This window comes from Haemaphysalis longicornis, unplaced genomic scaffold (genome assembly GCF_048455015.1).
Source record: "Haemaphysalis longicornis isolate Haplotype H1 unplaced genomic scaffold, Haemaphysalis longicornis Haplotype H1 scaffold_1, whole genome shotgun sequence".
NCBI lineage: Eukaryota > Metazoa > Arthropoda > Arachnida > Ixodida > Ixodidae > Haemaphysalis > Haemaphysalis longicornis.
The window spans coordinates 455,315,376-455,336,159 of record NW_027526203.1 but is presented as its reverse complement, the minus strand read 5'-3'; the positions used below and the strand labels follow the sequence as shown (position 1 = coordinate 455,336,159).

Here is a 20,784-nt window from a genome sequence, read left to right as displayed (position 1 = left end):
GTCCAGAAGAAAAGCTCTTGTGCCATGGTAGTTCCATGGCCGTGCCTCACAGCACTCTCCCCAAGTTCGAATTGAGGAATGCTTTGAAGCTTTCGCCTGAAGGGCCTTGGCACAGTGAGAGGTCCCAAGTGTTTGGTGGATAGAGATTTGAGACCTTCCCATGAAAGACAGTCCTAAGTAGCCAAAAGTGTGGGCCAGACCTTCTCTCACACCTTGTGCTTGGTTTCTAATCGACCATATGTTATCCCACATCTTTGTTGATACTTTTTCACCTTTGTCATGATACGACAAAACGTGGGCCTTTTTTCAATAGTGATCTGCTCTTCCACCAGCTGTTTGGCCGTCATTCTGCCTGGCAGTCAGGTACGGGAAGTTAAAAAAAAAAGAAAAAGAAGAAACAAGGATGGAAAAGGTAATTGCCCAGAACAAGCATAAACCCCTGGCCTTTGTGCATGCCTGGCCCTTAGTTGTCCCTTCCTGTCGCGCTGCCTGTCTGTGAAGCTGCTGTGGGGAAAGGGCAATAATTAAGATGCACAAGCAGTCACTGCATCTGGTGAAGGGTGCTGCGGGGCTCTCTCTGAATGCAGTCTCACCGCCTGAACGTCGTGTCTAGTTATGGCTCCATGCCCCATTATTGGTCTCAATTCCAAAATTTAGCGGCCGTGAAATTAAGAGGGTTTTACAGTACCAGTTGGAACCAGATTTGTTGTGCTTGCATTGAGTAATGGTCTTAGCTAGTTTTGGTGTCAGTCTTTCGTGTGATAAGGTAGACTGGGCATTTTGTGGGCAAAAGGAAATTTTTGCACTGTCCAAGTGATTTCACTGAAGTGAAATGTGCCATGCAGTAAACGCAGGGAAGGTTAACAGTGTGTGCACGGCACGAGAGGGGCTTGTCAGGTAGGTCTTGCGGGATGCGACGTGAAAGGCCCCTGGGCAGTCTACAGCTGACCGAGCATGGGCCCAGCAGAGCCTAATCGAGGCAGACGCTGCCATCCGCCATATGGCAGTGCAGAACACTAGCACTGTGCACGCCTGGCCATTTCTGTGGCGATGGCCGCACGAGGTTCTCGCAGTGAGCTGGAAAACCAGAGAAGTTGCATGGCCTTGCAGTTAAGCAGCAGAGTAGTGACTCGGTGGTGCCTTCACTCCTGGTGCAGAGCTCGAGGAGGATTCGGCCATCATTAATTGGAGCCTCGAGCTGACGGAGACCCTGGGCTCGAGGCTGTATGCTCTCTGGAATCGCAGTGCTGGCAATTGTCTTCTGGACTCTGCTCTACAGGCCACCTGGGGTGTGTTCGATCGGGACAACTCACTACGACAGGTTCTCGGGGACAGCTTGTGCGAGGCTGCTAATGTGTGAGTGGCGTCAGTGCTCGTGTTTGCGAAATGAGTTGCTGTTAGCATGCAGAACAGGGTTGAAAGCTGCGTGTGGTATCTCATTCAGGCCTGCTGAGCCCGTCCGTGTCCTCTGTGCAGGCTATACCCCCGGTGGCGGGAGGCGGAGTCCCTGCAGGCGCGGCTGCTGCACTTTACGCTGGACGAGGCGCAGTGGCAGGAGGACTGGGCCAGCCTGGTCTCCCTGGCCGCCCAGCCCGGATCGGCCCTGGAGCAGATGCACGTGTTCACGCTCGCCCACGTGCTGCGCCGACCCATTGTCGTCTATGGGGTCAAGTATGTCAAGAGCTTCCGTGGGGAGGCCCTCGGCTATGCACGCTTCGAAGGCAAGTGTTGCTCGTAGAAGTGGTGCCAGCATGGCCAAATTCAGAACTTGCGTTGTGTTTGTTCTAAACTGCACCAGACAACATTTACAGAAAAAGGGACAAAACTAGATTCACCTGGCTGTTTGAGCATCTTGGAGGCCACCAGGAAACAGTGTTAATCACAGTGATTAGCATAATTAGGTACCTTATTTTTATTCACTTTTTTTAAGAGCCCGGCTCTTTAGCAAATCATAATTTTTCGTGTCCGCAGTTAAAAATGCCAAGAAATTGCCAAGCGCGCGCATGTGAGCGTGGGCCTTGCAGCGACCGCCCGGCAGTTACTAACTAAACCAGGAAAATGCCTAGCGCTTGTGTGTGCGTGCCTTGCAACGACTGCCCAGCGTCCCCTGCGCACGTTTGTCAAGCCAAGCATACCCGCTTAGGGAGATTGGCCAAGATTGCAGCGACCGCCCGGCAGTTTAAAAAACCAAGAAAATGCGAAGCGCTTGTGTGTGCGTGCCTCGCGGCGGCGGCCCAGCGTCATCGGCGCATGTTTGCAAGCCAAGCATACCCACTTGGGAGATTGGCCAAGATTAACAACAACAAAAAAAAAAACCTCCAGAGTTTGTTATCGTGGCAACCCATGGCCCCATTCGCTCTTCTGTTAACTCAAGCTGCTGAAGGCTCACGCCCATTTTCTGAATCTTTGCCAATGCCGACAGTGATTGAAGTGGTAACACTTGCAGTGTATCGCTACTAGGAAAACGGGACCCCTGAGAAGAGCAAGCGCCGCGGACAGAAGGATGCAGCACTGGATGTCGCTGACGGTGACGAGGATTGGTTGGCCTGCACGGGTTGCGGATCCTGGGTCGACCTGAAAACGACTTGTTTCGACACCTTGAAAGAGGCCAGAGAGGCGTAAAACTATGACTGCGCCCTATGCGTGAGGCTGCGGGCGCTGGCAGAGAAGACTGCGGCAGATGCAGAGGCGGCGGATGGGAGATGGTCGTTGTGCTTTCAACAGTGTGGGCTAACGTACGAGATAGCAGAGGACCCCGGCTAGCTTCGCTAGAGAACGCTATGCGCCGTACACTAGCCCTGCGGAATCCGAAGACTCACGCACTGGTTCGAGTACTCACATGCGGTAGACAGGCTCCGGCAATCCAAAATGAGGCTTTATTGCCTGGCAGATACAGGGCATACACCAGACAACACGACTATCGCTCGCGGGGAGACAGTGGCTCCTGTCGCTCGCTCAAGCCGCTAGGCTCAGACCTCGATATCCGTCATCACGGCCGCGGGAGCAGGAGAGGCATCCCGTGGCAACCGATCAGGGCAGAATCTCTCGGCAGAGTCCGTGGAGCCAACTGGGTTCACCGTCATCGGGGCATTCGGCGTAGGCACTGCCGAGCCAACCGACTCCGACCAAATCGCCCAGTCGACTCGCAGAGCGCTCGTTCGTCCCGCAGGTCAGCTCGGAGGGGAGAGGAGATCTTCCCCAGGTTGGGGAGAGGGTGGCACGAAGGAAGGTGGCAAACTGGTCCTCCTTCTCTCGCGCCCTCGCGCACACGTTCGCGGCGAGCCGGTTCGGCGCGCGCACGGGGTCACGAAGAGGTCACCACCGACGTGACGCGCCGGCTGCCCAGAATGGCGGCTCCCAGCTCGCGAAAACATGTGCAGGTGAGGCGTAGGGAAACAAGGGTCCCCACAACAGCTAGAAGCTAAGCTTGCAGCAACCCAAAGCGAACTTGAAGGCAAGTTAGAGGAAGCGTGACAACAGCTGCGAAGTGAAGCTCAGCGGAGGGAGGCCATGGAAGTGCAGGTGCGGCAGATGCAAGAGCAACGTTGGGGAACAAGGGACGCGGAGGTGCAGGCGGCGGGCTTGTCCGGAGTTGCAGAGGGTAGAGATGATGCAGTGGCCACAACGGACCCAGATGGTCTGTTCCCCAACGCTCGCAAAGGGGATGGGTGTCCCTGACTTAGGTGGAGGCTAGCACCCAAGCAGAATTGCATGCTGAATTAGAGCCACAGCACGAAAATGGTGCTCTTGCGCTTCAGCAGCTGGAGACGGATTGCGGTCGACCGCCGGTCAGTGATGAGGTGGGAATCACAGGCGCTAAGGGCAGGCGAGGGAGGAAGAAAGGTCGGGACAGCGGTGTGGCGGGCAGCAGGGTGACTAGCCAGACAGGGGCACAGACCCTGAGGCAGTCGAGCTCAAGCCAGCAGGTGCATGAACAAGTGCCTGAAAACAGCAGTGATAACAGCCAGCCAAGCGTTGTCGCAGGACGGGAGGTCTGGGTGTTTGGAGACGCCAATGCCTACAGGCTAAAGTCGGCCATACTCGGCCAAGAGGTGGTGGACCGCGGAGTCACCTTTTGGGCGCACGCTAAGGCAACAATCAGAGAGGTGGCTGATGTGGTGCAGGGAAAGCTGGCTGCAGAGTAAGACAAAGACTGGTAGTGATCCACGCTGGCCTCACGGAGTTGCTTCGGGGAGCCGACCTGGCCGAGGAACTGCAGCACCTGAAGGCGTGCCTGGGAACATGGACCGTGCAGTACCTGCGCAGCCACTTCCTTATCTGTGTGGATCCGGAGGTGACATGCAGCTGTGACAGTGTCCTCAGCAAGTGCCAGCACTGGAATGACACTGCCCGGAACATGTGTCGGGAGGATGTTGACCCCTCTAAGGGCTCAAATGAAGTTCAACCAACCGACCAACCATCTTGCCCGGCTGGGGTAGCAAGCCTGGAGGGTGTCCGCTACTCAAAGATGACAGCGGATGTGTTTGGTGTGAGGCTGAGCAGGAGGTTCAGCTCTTTTTTAGGGCAACCTCCACCTGCTTTCGCCAATAGTCTCAGACCAGCGAAGGCTACCGTTGGTGGCAGGAGGAGCAGCAGGTCGGGACACTGCAGCAGAGAGCCCAACGAGGTCCAACTGGTTCGCCAGCTTGGCCAAATCCTCAGAAAACTGGGCACACAGATCTAGGGCGCCATGGCCCTTCAACGGGGGGTGGGGGCAGTGCTCCCGGGGGGGGGGAGGCTAGCCGCAGGTGGGCTTGGAAATAGCGTCACCGCAGACACAGGAGGCCCCGTCGAAAGCAGGCACAGGAGATTATGGTGGCTGTTCTTAACCTGCATGGAGCCAGGAGTGAACAGAAGTGAGGGGAGCTCACCAAGAAACAAGAAAATGTGAGACGAACACATTGCTGTATTTGCAGTGATAGAGACCCACTTACGGGAAGAGGAAGCCCCTCCGAGTGAGCCAGGCTTGGGGTGGGAGGGGTGTAACAGGGCCTGCTCGGAACGCCGTGGGGGTGGCCTAGGATGCCTATGAACAGAACCCCAGCGATGGACTAGAACACTCACCACTTGCCGGGAACACATGTGGTTGAGGGGGACCATTGCTGGTAAACCCGTTGCCCTAGCAGTGGTCTACTGGTGGACAGGCAGCTCGAGAGAACACAACGTGGAAATGAGTGCCTGTCTACGGAAGGACATCCAGAGCCTGCGAGAGGGGCACGAGATCCTCATAGTGGGTGACTTCAGTGCACACATAGAGGATCTTGGTGACCGCCCTGATGCCAGTGGCAACTTGCTGTTGGGGTTGGCGGAAGACGAGGGCCTAGTGATAGGCAACCTCACGGGCAAATGCACCGGCGGGGTGACATGGGCTGTACGTGACCTACAGTCATGCATTGACTACTGTTTATGTCTGAGGGCCTTTATGCAGTGCTGGACTCAATGATCATTCCCGAGGACAGGAAGGGGAATCTGGGCAGTGACCACAACCGTGTCGTGCTGACATTCCAGGGGCACAACAGTCACTCAAGACGTCAGGGGCACAGGCAGACAGGCAGCGAGGAGTCACCCCTGTGTAAAGCAGAACTCCGTTTTCCTCCCACAGAGAGGGAGCTGGAACGGCCGGGCAGTCAAGAAGGTGGGCTCGGGAACGGCACCTGGCTGTGACGGCATTGAAATGAGCTTGGTGAAGGTGTTGGGCCCCCAAATGTGCAGACAAGTGGGCATCTTCCTGACTGAGACTCTAGAGAAGGCTGCTGCCGTTCCTGAAGAATGGTCCAGGAGTCTGTTGAGGCCACTGTACAAAGGGGCTGGGGACAAGATGGACCCAATGAATTACAGGCCCATTATAGTGACCCTCGTGCTATACAGGATGGCGATGCAGGGGGTGCGGGAGCGACTGCAGGGGTGGGCAGAGAGGAAGGGCCTGCTGGGAGAGCTGCAGATGGGTTTCCGAGTGGGCAGGCGCATTGACGGCTGCCTATATGTACTCACCCAGTGCGTGGAGATCGCGAGGCGCACCCACCTTCCCCTGTATGTCGCTCTCCTCGACATCAGCAAAGGATATGACAGTGTGGACCGGGAGCTCATGTGGAACATCCTGGATAGGTACGTCCTGGAGGAGAGGGACGTGGACCTGCTGTGAGCCATCCACGCAAATATAACAGCGCAGGTGGTCTGGGAGGGTCACACAGCATCGCCGGTCGAGGTTACGCAGGGACTGAGACAGGGCTGCCCTCTGTCGCCCCTCCTCTTCGTGCTGTATGTTGGGGGAGTGATAGGGCGCCTCGAGGGTTCCGGCCAGGGCTTCAGGCTGGAACATAAGGAGGGTGGCCAGACAGTGGTGGTAAACATTCCGGCGCTGGTGTACGCGGATTATTTTGCAGTCCTTGCTGGTTCCCCGCAGGAACTGCAACAACTGCTGGACACCTGTGCCATGGGCATGACTGAGCGCCACCTTGTTTTTAACCCAGCCAAGTGTGTCGTGATGGCGTGGGGCGGGGGGGCACAGCAGACAACCCCCACCTGGCGCCTGCAGGGAGCCACAATCCATTTGGTCCCAACGGCGAAATACCTGGGCGTGAAGCTGACCACTGGGACCAGCTGCTACCTCGCCGAGTATGAGACTGAGCTCAAGGCGAGGGCATCCCGCAGTAAGGGAATGCTGGTCCGCCAGTCCCTGTGGTCTTTCAACAAGTATGAGGTGGCCAGAGCACTATGGAAGTTGGTCGTCGTGCCGGGCATCCCATACGGGAACGCCGTGCTCTGTCTGCCCTCCGGCACCCGTGAGTTTCTGGAACAGTGCCAGCGATGGGTGGGGCGACTGGCACTACTGGGCACCCATGGGCAGTGTACGACGGAGGCGGTGCAGGGGGACATGGGGTGGTCCACTTTCGCAGCGATAGAAGCGGTGGCGAAGACGAGCTACGAGAACGGGTTGCTTCGCTTGCCTGTCACAAACGTGGCTCGTCAGACACTCCTGCACACCGTCTATGCCAGCCAGCCAACGAGGTGGACAAAGAGGACCACAGCACTTCGGGACCGCTGCGGACTGCCAGCGGCGACACTTGTCACAGTGAACCCGTTGAGGGAGGTGGTCCGGGCCCAGGTGCAGCGATCCGAGAAGGCAGAGTGGCGGGGTCTGGTGACAGCGAAGCCGTCTCTGGAGGTGTACTGCTCCTACAAGGGGGACATTCGCCGGGAGACACAGTTTGACAACTCCAGGGGCAGCAGCCTGCTTGCGGAGGTGAGGGGCGGGGTGTTGCGCACTTGGGTGGGGCGGGCGCGCTTCACTGCAGGCCTGTCGACGACTTGTGCCCTCTGTGGAGGCGCTGAAGGGACTATTGCGCACGTGGTTGTCAACTGCCCAGACATCCTCCCCGCCGCCCGCAGCCGTACATGTCGCGCTTGGCTTCGCCGAAGAGGCAACCGAGACGGAGCGTGGGAAGGTGGTTGAAGTGACAAAGAGGCGCCTAGAACACTGGTGGTCTCACGGTGCTCTGCGCCAGACATAATGTGGAAGCTGCATTTTTTTTTTTTTCTTTGCTGTGTTAGACGCGGCGACCCGCTGCAAAAGGTTCAGCCACCCACAATCGCCATCGCCATCGAGAGGTCATCGCGCACACCCCTCTATGGAGATATCCAATGATTATCATTTCAAAGAAAACAGAAGGAAGCTCACGCTTTAAGCAACAATGATGGAGTAAAGGTAGTTGCGGCAGCAGCGAGGAAGCAAATCGGCTGCAACCGTGGACCTAAACCGTCGTGATGGTCGGGAAGGTTGTATACAGCTTCACAACTTTCAAGTCTTACGCGTTAGTGTGAGCTTCCTTCATTTTTTAATTATCAGTTTTAGGGCATGTGTTTCATGATTGCCAGATGAACACCAATCTCGGGTTGCGTTTGTGGCATGCATTCATTTTTTCTTTATTGCCAGATTTTTTTTTTCTTTCCTGTTTTTGTGGTCCCTCAGTAATTGACTGTATTTGCATTCTAGAGGCAAACTAAATATATCGGGCCTAGTATGGTTGCCCTGAAATACATCAGCGTTAGATCATCTTTGCATCTGTGAGTTCTGTAGTCGCTCTGTGAGCATGGCACAGCTATGTCCAGTGTGAGAGTACGCTGAGCCACACGAAGGCCTTGAAAGGTGTGCATGTGCTCTATCAGCCAGTCTGTTGAATTTAGTGTGTCTCTTTAAAAATCGCTACACAAATGACATTTTTATGTAAACTGCAGTAGTCCATGTTTTGTTCGACACTCTACAGCTTAGTACAGTAGAACCACGATTGTGCGCCTCCCATTATGCAACAATTGGCTTCTTACAACAGATTAGTGCGGTCGCGGCAAACACCAAAAAGAAGCAATGTACTAGGTACCCTTAGTACCATGCTCTCCTTCATAGAGTGGCTCACGCAAAACTGGGAATTGAGAAGGAAACCGGTGCTTTTCCCAGCTTCCATGGCTCCTTTGCCGCTGTGTCCCGCCTTTTATTTTTCTTTGCACTTTTCATGCTGCTTTCCTCACTCTTTCATTCCATGTTCCAATGAAGACGGTGACCTTGTCTTCATTACTTCATCTGCCGCTGACCCCCTTTCCTGTTTGTTTCTTTTCCTCCCCCTCACCCAGAGACGGGAGGAGAAACAGCCATTGCACTTAACATATCCTCCACACCCGCAAAAATAATTGTGACTGACTCGAGAACAGCCATTAAAAACTTTCACCCCAAGCGCAGTGCCTTCTTCAACCCTTTACTGGGTCAAAACTCCGCGAGGTCCTCCTTATATGGACGCCAGCACATTTGTCCTTGCCAGGTAATGAGCATGCTCACGAAGTGGCCCGAAGTTTCAGCTAGTGGGACCGCCTTGATCTTGATGAGCAATCGCTGCTACATACAGGGGTGGAGGGCTTGTGACATATAGACATCACCCCGCTCACTATCGCTTAGGCCGCCCGAAATACACTGCGGCGCATCCCTCCCTCAGTCGGTGGCAGTCTGTGGCCTGGCGACTCTTGCAGTCCAACACCTTAATTTCCTAACCCCGCAGCCTATACCCAAATCTTTACAAAGAGCAATGCTCAGAACGAGCTAACCTGCAGCACATCGTATGGGTGTGCCCCCAGAAACCATAACACACATCACAGACAATAGTGATAAGGACTCTAAAGCAATGGGAGGCCATGTTACTCAGCTCCGACCAAGAGACTCAACGTAGCCTTGACCTAGTGGCCGAAGATGCCGCTAGGGCTCATGAGCTCCTGGCTGCCATCTGACGGGGAAGGACTGTGGAACACTCCCTCTCGTCCCCTTCCCTCCCCCAGTTGGGCAAAATAAAGTTTTCTCATCATCATCACTGGTCTCTTATCAGTGTTTTTTATTTCCCACCTTAACCTTCATTAGCAGCGTTTACCACGGACTTTCAGGCCAGTACCTGCCCACACTTTTCTCTTGTTATTGTTATTTGAGACTGATAACGATGCACGAAGTTCGTTTTAATTTTTCCACGCAGAGCACAGTGTCACAAACAAACGCCAGTGACGCTTGGCGATGAGGCCAAAATAATCAAAGGTGCGGAAGAAAGAAATCAAACTGCTTCCGTCTTCACCACTAACAGATGTGGCATTCCCTTCTCCTGTATGTAGCGCTCACTGCTCACATCCTCACGGCTGGCAGGCTAGAGCAAAATGCCATGGGAGGGGGGGGCACAAAATCTGCAGGTAGCTTTCTGTCTCTTGAAAATTTGGGATCTTAGTTGATCATCGTCAGCCTACTTATGCCCACTGCAGGACTTCCAACTGCTCCTACAATTCTTTGCCCCCAAATTTTCTTATTTCATCCCTCTATGGAGTTGATGGTCTTTCCTCATTTCTGGTCCCATCTGTGTCACCCAGTTCTCCGCATTAGTACATGCCCAGCCCAAGCCCACTTCTTCCTCTTAATTTGAGCTATGATGTCTTCCACCTGAGCCCGTCCCCTTATATACAAAGCTCGTAACCTGTCGCTAAGCGTTCGGGCTCCCATCAACCTTCGTTTGATGGCTCATTAGGCTGACCGAAGCCTTCTTTCTAGGTTTTAGTGAGGTGCCAAGTTTCTGTCATTAACCTATCACTGGCAGTACGCATTGCTTGTGTACCATTCTTTTCAGTGACCCGAGCTAGCTTATTGTTCATTATTTGAAAGTGTTGGTCGAATGCACACCAGCCCATAACAGTGTTGCGCCAGATTTCATCCTCGTGGCTAGGATTGGCATGCAGTCACAACTTGCACAAGATAGTTATATTCGACTCCCTCCTCTAGCATTTCATTTCCAAGGCTGAGGGGTGTGCTTTCTGCATGTGTGTTTAAAGGAATGCTGAAGGCAACTAGCAAGTTCGGTTCAAACAAAAGTCTGACCTTTCATTAGCCATTTTAGCGTTGATTTGGTGCCGACAGATGCCTTAATTGCTTAGAAATCACTAATCAAATGCTGATCAAACGTGACGCAAACAGCGACTGCAGCCACTGTTTTCGTCATGATAAATCGGAAGTGAGAAAGCGGTGATGTATAGCGGTATAGAAGCAACCAAATACAACGCTGCTGCGTACCAAGCAGTTTGGTCAGTTTTGGTCAAATCAGTTGTGCCTTCTTGTGCTTCCTGAACTCCCACATCCTTTGCAGCTCCAAACCACTGAGCAAAATGTTCCTTCATGGGACCCGTGACCAGTATTTAGGCACTAAAAAACGCAAAACATAAACACCAAGTATAAAATCCACGCTCACAGTTTGTAAAGTCGTGTGCAGTAGCGTCTGATGTGAAATAAAAAAAGACGAAATAAATACAGTGCTTCTGTTGTTGAATGATTGAAAGGCACGTTGCGATGTGGTTGGATTTGCGCATGTTTTGTTTATAGTGCGATGCCGCTTATAGTGCGGACTTTCGCGGCTCCAGCGGCATACGTTATAAACAGTCTACACTGTATCCAAGTTCCAAGGAAATTCCATCATTATAATCAATAATTCTTATAAGTGAGTTGCAAAAAAAAAATACAAAACAGAGATCAAAGCATTTTATTCGTATACAAGCAAGGTCATACTACTACATATTCGTAGAGAAGAATCTATAGCCAGTCAGCTTTGTTTGTTCACACGAAGGTGGCGCACATCTTTTTTAAGAGTACCTAAGGTGCCACACCTAGCTCAGCGAAAGGTCCTTGGCGAAAACAAAGCCCTGAGGGCCTGTGTCATGCAGTGGGCCTCCTGCGAAGACATGCGCGTATCTGAGCAACGATCGCCTCTTCAGTGAGGCACTCGGGCGTTTCCAAAACATTGGCCCTACGTCCCTTCCACGGAAGAACGGAACCAGTCAAACTCAAAGCGGTGTGCACACAGCACATGAATGCACGAGCTATGAGTGCTATCACTGCGAGCTGGCGTGGGGACGAGGCCAAACCAGCAGTGCCGGGAGTGTGGTTCAGATGGAAATCTGCTGACTTTCGTCCTCTCACTTCCATGTATGTGGTGCAGTTGACTCATTTTCTGAGGGGTGGAAAGGATGCAAGACGCGGGGCGGCTCATGACACTTACCACCAGCACAGACAGTCGGTGGCAGCCGTCATTTTTGGTGGGATTGAGGCTTATTTGAAGCTGCTCGCTTAACAGGATTCAATCGTTATATCCGACAGTGCGACACTGGAGCATTGTAATAAGCGGTTTATTTTATCACAGAACGCATACAGAAGTGGACAGTGCCAGTTGTGTGTTATATCCGATATATTGTTATAAAAAATGTCATAAAAAAGCTCGACTGTATTCGTGTTCTCGGTGAGCTAATCTATCAATCTAGAGCAACTTTTATTTTGAATTCAGTGTCCCTTTAACAGTACTTTTTTGGCTTACTCATATGTATCTTTAACCTTGTTAAAAAGCTTCTTGACTACAGTTCCTGAAGTGTACTTTGCAGGTCATTCACAAACCTCAGCTGGCTTAGATGCTCTTTATTTACCCTTATCCCTGACTTCTCCCAATCAGGCTTCCTAAATACCCCTCTAGACATGCTGTAAATAATTTTAGGGAGGTGGTGCCCCCTTGATTGATTGATTGATTGATTGTGGGGTTTAACGCGCCGACGCAACGCAGGCGATGAGGCGCGCTGTAGTGGAGGGCTCTGGATTAATTTTGACCACCTGTGGATCTTTAACGTGCGCCGAAATCTTGTACACACGGGCGTTTTTGCTTTTCGCCTCCTGTGGATCTTTAACGTGCGCCGAAATCTTGTACACACGGGCGTTTTTGCTTTTCGCCTCCATCAGAAAAGCGGCCGCTGCGGCCGGGAATCGAACCCGCGACCTCGTGCTCAGCAGCGCAATGCCTTAGCCACTGAGCCACCGCAGCGGGTGGTGGTGTCCCCTTGTATGTTGCCCTTCCTGATAGGGAACTTCCACTCTAAGAAGATTCCAAGGATTCATTAAGAGTTAACAAATTATGCAAGGGCGCTAGTTAAGCAGTTAATGTAATTGTTAAAATACATTCCTAGCCTGCCTGTTGCGCAACACCGTGCACTAGGGTGGTGCTTACCTACACCCTGATCACATGGTGTTTTTGCATGGTCCTGAGAAAGCCCTATGACTCGGTGTCCGCTGTAATTCAAAATTTTTGGGTTGATGTGAACAGTTGTTGTGCACTTGATTCATCCAAATTGTGTAGAAACTGCTTCCCCTCTGGCAGTGACGTGGGGGCGGGCGTTCTCATCTCCCTCAGGCATCTACATCCCGCTGCTGTGGGAGCCCAGCTTCTGTTGGAAGTCGCCCATTGCCCTGGGCTACACGCGCGGCCACTTCTCAGCCCTGGTGCCCATGGAGCCCGAGCCGGAGGTCATCACGGGCGCGGGCGCCAACCCCCGAAGCGACCTGCATGTCACCTTCCTGCCACTCATGACGGCCGACAGGCAGCTGCTGCCCCTGCACTTCCTCACCCAGGGAGAGGTCAGTGCTGCGTGCTTGATACCCTGGGATGCTTCCTGCTGCTGTAAGCAACGCCACCTGTGTTATAATAGCCTGTTGCATCACCCACTTTCCAGTGAAAACAGCCCAATTCAACTGCTCATCAGTGGTGTGGCACATGGGCGTGGGCGTCCCGTCCGGTCTTGCGTCGCCCGTCGAGCCTGACCCGTAGCTTGACGGGCAGACGCCGAGGAAACAGGGACGCGTAGGAGCGCCACCTCACAATGGCTGGACAAACCACCCTGTAAATTGTTGCTTATAGTTTGCACAAAGCAGCGCTGCTAAGCAGGTGGCTTCCCGAGATGGGAGCACACGTAAAGGCTGGAGTGTGGGAACGGGCCGGAGAGAGCAACAGGAAAGTGGCTGATATGACGGGCAACATAGTGCAGGTGACATTGCCGCAAGTTGTCTTTGCCCATGTCAGCTTTGATAGGGTGGTGCCGAGGGGACGGCTGGTGCCGCACCGCTAATCAGATTGCACCTTGTTGTCACTTCAGCCAGTTTCATCGCATGCTTTGATTTTTTTAACCCTTTGAGGGTCACGGCCGTACATGTACGGCATCGGCAAACACTTTCAAAATGGCATTGCTTGTATCTTTAAAAAGCGCGCCTTTTCGCCAACTTCTCTTGCTGGGCATGTGCTGCCACACTTCGGAAATACGTCAAATTTTTTTCTTGCGCTGATGGCTCTTCTTTTTATTTTTTTACGATTTACTTCGGCGGCGTGCCGGCTATAGTTTGCGCTCCACTAACGAGGGGGCACGCTGGGTATTGCCCACCTGGCGCCCGGGCGCCTCTCGCTTCTTGCACCTGCCACACACCAAGGTCGCCTGCGAAACTGATGAGGCTCTTTTCTCCCTTTTTTGTATTTTATGAGCGGTGCGCTGTCTATCGCTCCCGCATCTGGCCACGCGGTGCCCACGCGCGCCCAGCGGCTGGTTTCGGTATCGTCCTCCGGGCGCTTCCCGCTTTTTGAGCCCACGAAACTGATGTCTATCTGATTTTGATTCACTCAAAAGGTGCCGGCTTGTTACTCTCGTTTTTATTTAGAATTTTTCTTGTGTTACTCATGAATAAACCACATATATGTAACAACATAAACAATTTTTTTGTCACTTTATGGACACCCTAAAAAAATTACTAATTTTTTCTCGAAATAGATTCATCCGGAGAATTTAAATCAGCAATAAAAAAAATCGACCCTCAAAGGGTTAAACTCCTGTTTCTTGCGTAACAATTGAATGAAACGAAGCAGTTTTAGTGGCATATTGAAGAAGAAAATGTGCCATCTTTGTGAGATGAATGGCCATGATAGTGAGATGAATGGCCATGATAGCGCGTGTCAAATGAAAGCTATGAATTGCCTCAGAAATGTGATTTCTTCAACAAATTTTAAATGGTTTTGCTCTAGTCGGTGCCATAAGTTAATTCTGGGGCAATAAATTTGGTAGGCTGAAAGAAAAACTTCTGTATTTTCTACAAAAGACAATTCCCAAAAATCAGCCTTTTCTTTTACAATTTTTCAGCTATAAAAACCCTTTGAGGGTCGAATTTTTTCGCCAAATGCATCCCCCCAGGGTCGATTTTTTTTATTGCTGATTTAAAGGGGCACTGACACAAAATTTTGAAGGCGAGATAACTTCGGAGATAGATTGGTGGGAACACATATACATCATCTGCAAAATATCAGCGGTGAATACAGCCTAGAACATATTTAAAATCAATTTTGAAGTGTGCGAAACGCAACCGAGCGGCCAGCAGAGGACCACGCGCAAGTGTAAATAAACAACATCCAAACACGTCACGAGTTTGTGTTTGCCGCTTCCGCACTGCCGGCTCGCCGCTCCAATCGGAGGGCCGGAGGGCGGAGCTTCTGCTCTCGAGAACGAACGACCCGATCGTTGGCGGCGGAGGCGCCGTGATTTCGTCAGCTCATCGGGCAGCTGGCCGCGACCAAAGTTCTACAGCGATTCCAGGCACTCTGTTTCTATTACTGTTTATTACCATTGGATGCGGAAACGCGCCGGAGGCACGAAAAGCCCACTGAGCAAGCCGCACGGTCGCTGTGCAGGCGGCGGCCACGGCCGCGAAGTGGCCCACGCCGGCGCAGGTAGCTCGAGTGATAGCTTGTTACCGCTGCACGAAATTGTCCCCAAGTCCCGACCATGGTGGCTTACATGAGAAAGGAGTTAATGATGCCATGGCGGGTTGCATTAAAAATTGTCATCTGCACCGCTTACGAGAGCGGCACTCGAATATCCGCCGCAGTGCTAAGCCGAACACATCTGTAGGCGGACCTGTAGGCAGACCGGCCGGCTGCTCCCAGCGCGCGTCTTGCCACCCACCGTCTCGAGCGTCGCGCGTCGTTCGTTAGCCGCGGTAGCATTTGCACTCGCAGCGCCTGCGTCACATCCACGGTCGCTTTTTAATTAGGCGCCTCACGAGATCAGTACGGGGGGGCATTCGCAGAAACTGCCGTCGATGCGGATTCGACAGTGCTACGGCGGCTCTGCTCTGTAACTGTGATATCCCTCCGACGGTCACGTGGTCAGCTTTGTTCACACAAAATCCACAAAATCCATCGTTTCACGGCACTCGCTGAAACCGAAACTGCGACTGGCCGCATTGAAAATGCCTCTAATTAAACAACCGTCGCACGCTGAAGCAAATGAGGTTTCTACAGGTTATAAGTAGGTCACTAGCTACTTATCGCAACAAAAAAAACAAGATGCAAAATTTTTGTGTCAGTGCCCCTTTAAATTCTACGGATGAATCTATGTCGAGAAAAAATAATCAAGAATTTTTTTTGGGTGACCGTAAAGTGACAAAAAAATCATTTGTGTTACATACATGCGGTTTATTACGGCGGTACACAAGCAAAATTCTAAATAAAAATGAGAGTAACAAGCCAGCACCTTTTGAGTGAATCAAAATCAGATAGACATCAGTGAATCAAAATCAGATAGACATCAGTGAATGCAGCGATGGCGTAGAGGTAGAACACCCGCCTCGCGTGCAGAAGGACCGTGGCTCGAATCCCGGTACCGGACAATTCCCACCGGATTAAAAAAAAAAAAAAAATCCGCGTATTGATGGAATTGCACAAAGGGGCTTGGAGTGCGGCCTGACCCCGGCGACCATTGCCGGTAATGCACTCCCTCACCAGAGCAGGATTGGCCACCCTGGTGCAGTAACGGCCACAACCTCCCATGAATACGCCAACTAACCCTCAGCCCTCAGTCCCCAGCGGCTGCGAAGCAACTGACCATGGCGGCGGTCAGACCTGTGACGCAGCAGAGGGTGCTAAGAATCCCTGGATCCGGACAGGCCGCCAATGGAATCTGAACCTGGCAACGTTTAACGTGCGAACCTTATCTAGCGAAGCAAGTCTCGAGGTGTTGTTCGAGGAATTAGAGGGCATTAAATGGGATGTAATAGGGCTTAGCGAGGTTAGGAGGGCAGGCGAAGCCTTTACGGTGCTGAAAAATGAACACGTCCTATGTTACCGTGGTCTAGAGGACAGAAGAGAACTGGGAGTGGGATTTCTAGTCAATAAAAGCATAGCTGGCAACATAGACGAATACTATAGCATTAACGAAAGGGCAGCAGGTCTTGTAATTAGACTCAATAAGAGGTACAAGCTCAAGGTGGTGCAGGGCTACGCGCCCACATCCAGCCGCGACGACCAAGTAGTGGAACGCTTCTATGAAGATGTGGAAGTGGCAATGGCTAAAGTAAAAACACAGTATACTGTAGTTATGGGGGACTTCAATGCTAAAGTAGGCAAGAATCAGGCTGGAGACAAGGCAGTTGGGAACTATGGTCTGGGCTGTAGAAATAGCAGGGGGGACCTACTAGTTGAGTTTGCAGAACGGAATAACCTACGCATAATGAATACCTTCTTCTGTAAACGGGAGAGTCGGAAGTGGACCTGGAGGAGCCCGAATGGGGAGCACAAAAATGAAATAGACTTCATATTATGCGATAACCCTGGCGTCGTGCAGGATGTAGAAGTGCTCGGAAGGGTAAGGTGTAGTGACCACCGTATGGTAAGATCTCGAATTAGGCTAGAGTTGAGGAGGGACCGCAACAAGCTAGTACGAAAGAAGCCGATAAATGAGCTAACAGTAAGACGTAAAGTAGAAGAATTCAGGATCGCGCTGCAGAACCGATATTCCGCCCTTAACGAGGAAGCCGAGCTTACGACACAGGAAGCCAGCGACAACCTTACACGCATTCTCACGGAGTGTGCAGTAGAAGTCGGGGGCACTATGGCTAGACAGGATACTGGTAAACTTTCAAAGGAGACGAAAGATCTAATCAGGAAACGGCAAACCATGAGAATCTCCACCGCAGCTGACAGAATAGAACTAGCAGAGCTCTCGAAGTTAATCAATAAGCGCAAGACAGCTGACATACGGAAGCATAATATGGAGAGGATCGAATACGCTGTAAAGAACGGAGGTAGCCTGAAAGCAGTAAAGACGCGTCTTGGCGTGGGGATCAGATGTATGCACTTAAGGATAAGCAAGGCAATGTCATTACAAATAGGGATAAAATAGTCACAGTGGCCGAGGAGTTCTATAGGGATCTGTACAGCAGCCGGGACATACAGGATAATGCCGAACGAGACAGTAGTTCAGAAAAGATAGACATCCCACCAGTAACGACTGAAGAAGTAAGGAAGGCTTTGAAAGAAATGAAAGGGGGCAAAGCACCTGGGGAGGATCAGATAACAGCAGACCTCTTGAAGGATGGCGGAGAAATTGTACTTGAAAAACTGGCAAACCTGTATACGCAATGCCTAATGACCGCAATGGTACCGGAATCTTGGAAGAACGCGAACATCATCCTAATCCATAAGAAAGGCGACATGAAGGACTTGAAAAATTACAGGCCGATCAGCTTACTGTCAGTCGTCTACAAGGTATTTACCAAGGTAATAGCTAACCGAATCTCTGCAACCTTAGATTTCAGTCAACCTAAAGAACAAGCAGGGTTCCGTAAAGGTTATTCAACAATGGACCATATTCACACGATCAATCAGGTGATAGAGAAGTGCGCTGAGTATACTGAACCCCTATATATAGCCTTCATAGATTATGAGAAAGCATTTGACTCGGTCGAAACCCTAGCAGTCATTCAGGCATTACGGAACCAGGGGGTAGATGAGCATTATGTAAGAATACTAGAGGTTATCTACTAGGGGTCTACAGCTACCATCATCCTCCATAGGCAGAGCAGTAAAATACCTATAAGGAAGGGTGTCAGACAAGGAGACACAATCTCTCCAATGTTATTCACAGCATGCTTACAAGAAGTATTCAGAACGTTGGATTGGGAACAGGTGGGAGTAAGGGTTAATGGAGAATACCTCAGTAACCTCAGATTTGCTGATGACGTTGCCTTGCTAAGTAACTCGGGGGACGAATTGCAAAGCATGCTTTCCGCACTGGGCGAACAGAGTAGAACCGTGGGCCTGAAAATTAATATGCAGAAAACTAAAGTAATAATCAATAACCTCGGGACAGCACAGCAGTTTGAGATAGATGGCGAGGCAGTGGAAGTGGTAAGCGAATATATATACTTAGGCCAAGTTGTGACCCCAGATCCCAACCATGAGGCAGAGATAATTAGAAGGATCAGAATGGGGTGGGGCGCATATGGCAGACATTCTCAGATAATGAATAGCAGCCTACCATTGTCGCTGAAGAAGAAAGTGTATGACAGCTGCATCTTACCGGTACTCACCTACGGGGCAGAAACTTGGAGGCTCACTAAGAGGGTTCAACTTAAATTGAGAACGACTCAGCGGGCAATGGAGCGGAAAATGATAGGTGTAACATTAAGGGACAAGAAGAGAGCGGAGTGGGTCAGGGAGCATACTGGTGTTAAAGACATATTAGTAGTAGAAATTAAGAAGAAGAAATGGACGTGGGCAGGGCATGTAATGCGAAGTCAAGATAACCGCTGGTCATTACGGGTAACAGAGTGGATCCCTAGAGAAGGCAAGCGCTGTAGGGGGCGGCAGAAAGTTAGATGGGCGGATGAGATCAAGAAGTTTGCGGGGATAAATTGGTCACAGTTGGCACAAGACCGAGGTAATTGGAGAATAATGGGAGAGGCCTTTGCCCTGCAGTGGGCGTAGACAGGCTGGTGATGATGATGATGATGATGAGACATCAGTTTCACGGACGCAAAAAGCGGGAAGCGCCCGGAGGACGATAACAAAACCAGCCGCTGCGCGCCCGCCGGTGTGCGCGGCCGAATGCGGGAGCGATAGACAGTGCACCGCTCATAGCATACAAAAAAAGGAGAAAAGAGCCTCATCAGTTTCGCAGGCGACTTTGGTCTGTGGCAGGCGCAAGAAGCGAGAGGCACCAGGGTACTCGGTGGGCGTAGAGCTCCTGTATATAGCTCCCCTAGGGGAGCAGAGTTGTGCGTCCATCCGCCATCGAGTTCCAGGTCATGCGGGAAAGCCACCCGTCTCGCGTGTACGAGGTGCCGGTGGGCCGCCGTGCCAGCGGCAGCATTGAGGAGGAGTGGCGAGAAGCGCCGCGGATTAAAACTGCCGCACGATAGTTGGCTGCTTATCAGCTACGCCGCTGCCGCCGCTTCTGCAACCGCTGATGCTCAGTTGAGCAAAACTGACTAAATACGGGGTCTAGTGCACAGCACTGAAAGCGGGCTTTCCTGGCGAACTGGAACCGGCGGCATGTGGCAATCAGACGCGCAACTCTTGCGCTACGCAATATACAGGAACTCTAGGTGGGCGATACCCAGCGCGACCCCTCATTAGCAGATGTGCAAGCGATAGCCGGCACGCCGCTGAAGTAAATCATAACAAAATAAAAAGAAGAGCCATCGGCGCAAGAAAAAAATTTGACGTATTTCCGAAGTGTGGCAGCACATGCCAAGCAAGAGAAGTTGGCGAAAAAGGCGCACTTTTTAAAGATACAAGCGATGCCGTACATGTACGGCCATGACCCTCAAAGGGGTTAAAGGCCAACCACAGCAAAATTTTGCCTTGGCCAAATTTATTTTGAACATGCAGTACGTACCGCCACAGCATTTGGAATATGACTGGTAGTCCGGTGAAATGCCTAGTTATTCAATTACAAGCACTTAAAAAAGCTCCATAGCAGACGATGCTGTACGTGCTGGCAGATCGTGCAAACAGCCATTACACAAAGTGACATTTCTGCCAGCCAGATCCACCAGCCAGCCAGGTCCACCAGCCAGCCGAACATCTTCAATTATTGTCGTGAGCGGGCAAGTTGTGTTTGGGACTCCCCATTTCGGCCTTCAAAGGCTTGTTTCCCCTATTCTACAACTGACGAGCCAAGGCAAGCACGGCCAGCGCGAGAAGCCTGGCTGCCCAGCAATGTGAGCGGGACCGCCGCGCTGGCACAGCCAGTAGTGGGCAGAGCATGCGTGTGGGCTGCAAAATAGAAAAAAAAAAAAGTGACGTACCATCGAGTGGAGCCAATGGCTCTGCAAGGGCCAGGGCCTTGTCCTGTTTCCCCATGTGGTCGTGTGCCGAGTCAGTGAACTTCTAGCTTCCACAGTACTTTGGAGGTGCGAGAAGAGGGTGAAAGCTCCGGTCCTTGTTGTTGGCTCTTTTGAATGGACAATAACTTGGCTAATGCTTAGTGCTTTTAAACCATTTTTGCGGGAGGATGTTCCTTGGAGAGTGCTCCAGCGATTGCGCCCGTAAAATCGCAACCTTTGGAACCCTGTTTATGGTTGTCGGTTTAGGGACAGACAACCGATTTTTGTGGAGTGCATGTCCTCTAGCTTACCTATAT

At 51.7% G+C, this 20,784-nt stretch overlaps 1 protein-coding gene across 2 annotated transcripts in view; it reads left to right on the top strand.

The window, feature by feature from the left end:
* Trbd (ubiquitin thioesterase trabid) overlaps positions 1-20,784 on the top strand; it is a 61,008-nt gene that overhangs the window by 35,207 nt on the left and 5,017 nt on the right. For both annotated transcript variants that reach the window (XM_077687848.1, XM_077687849.1), the window contains exons 8-10: positions 1,158-1,356; positions 1,477-1,721; positions 12,735-12,958. In XM_077687848.1, the coding sequence (XP_077543974.1) occupies positions 1,158-1,356; positions 1,477-1,721; positions 12,735-12,958 (668 nt within the window). The remainder of the gene's footprint in view (positions 1-1,157; positions 1,357-1,476; positions 1,722-12,734; positions 12,959-20,784) is intronic.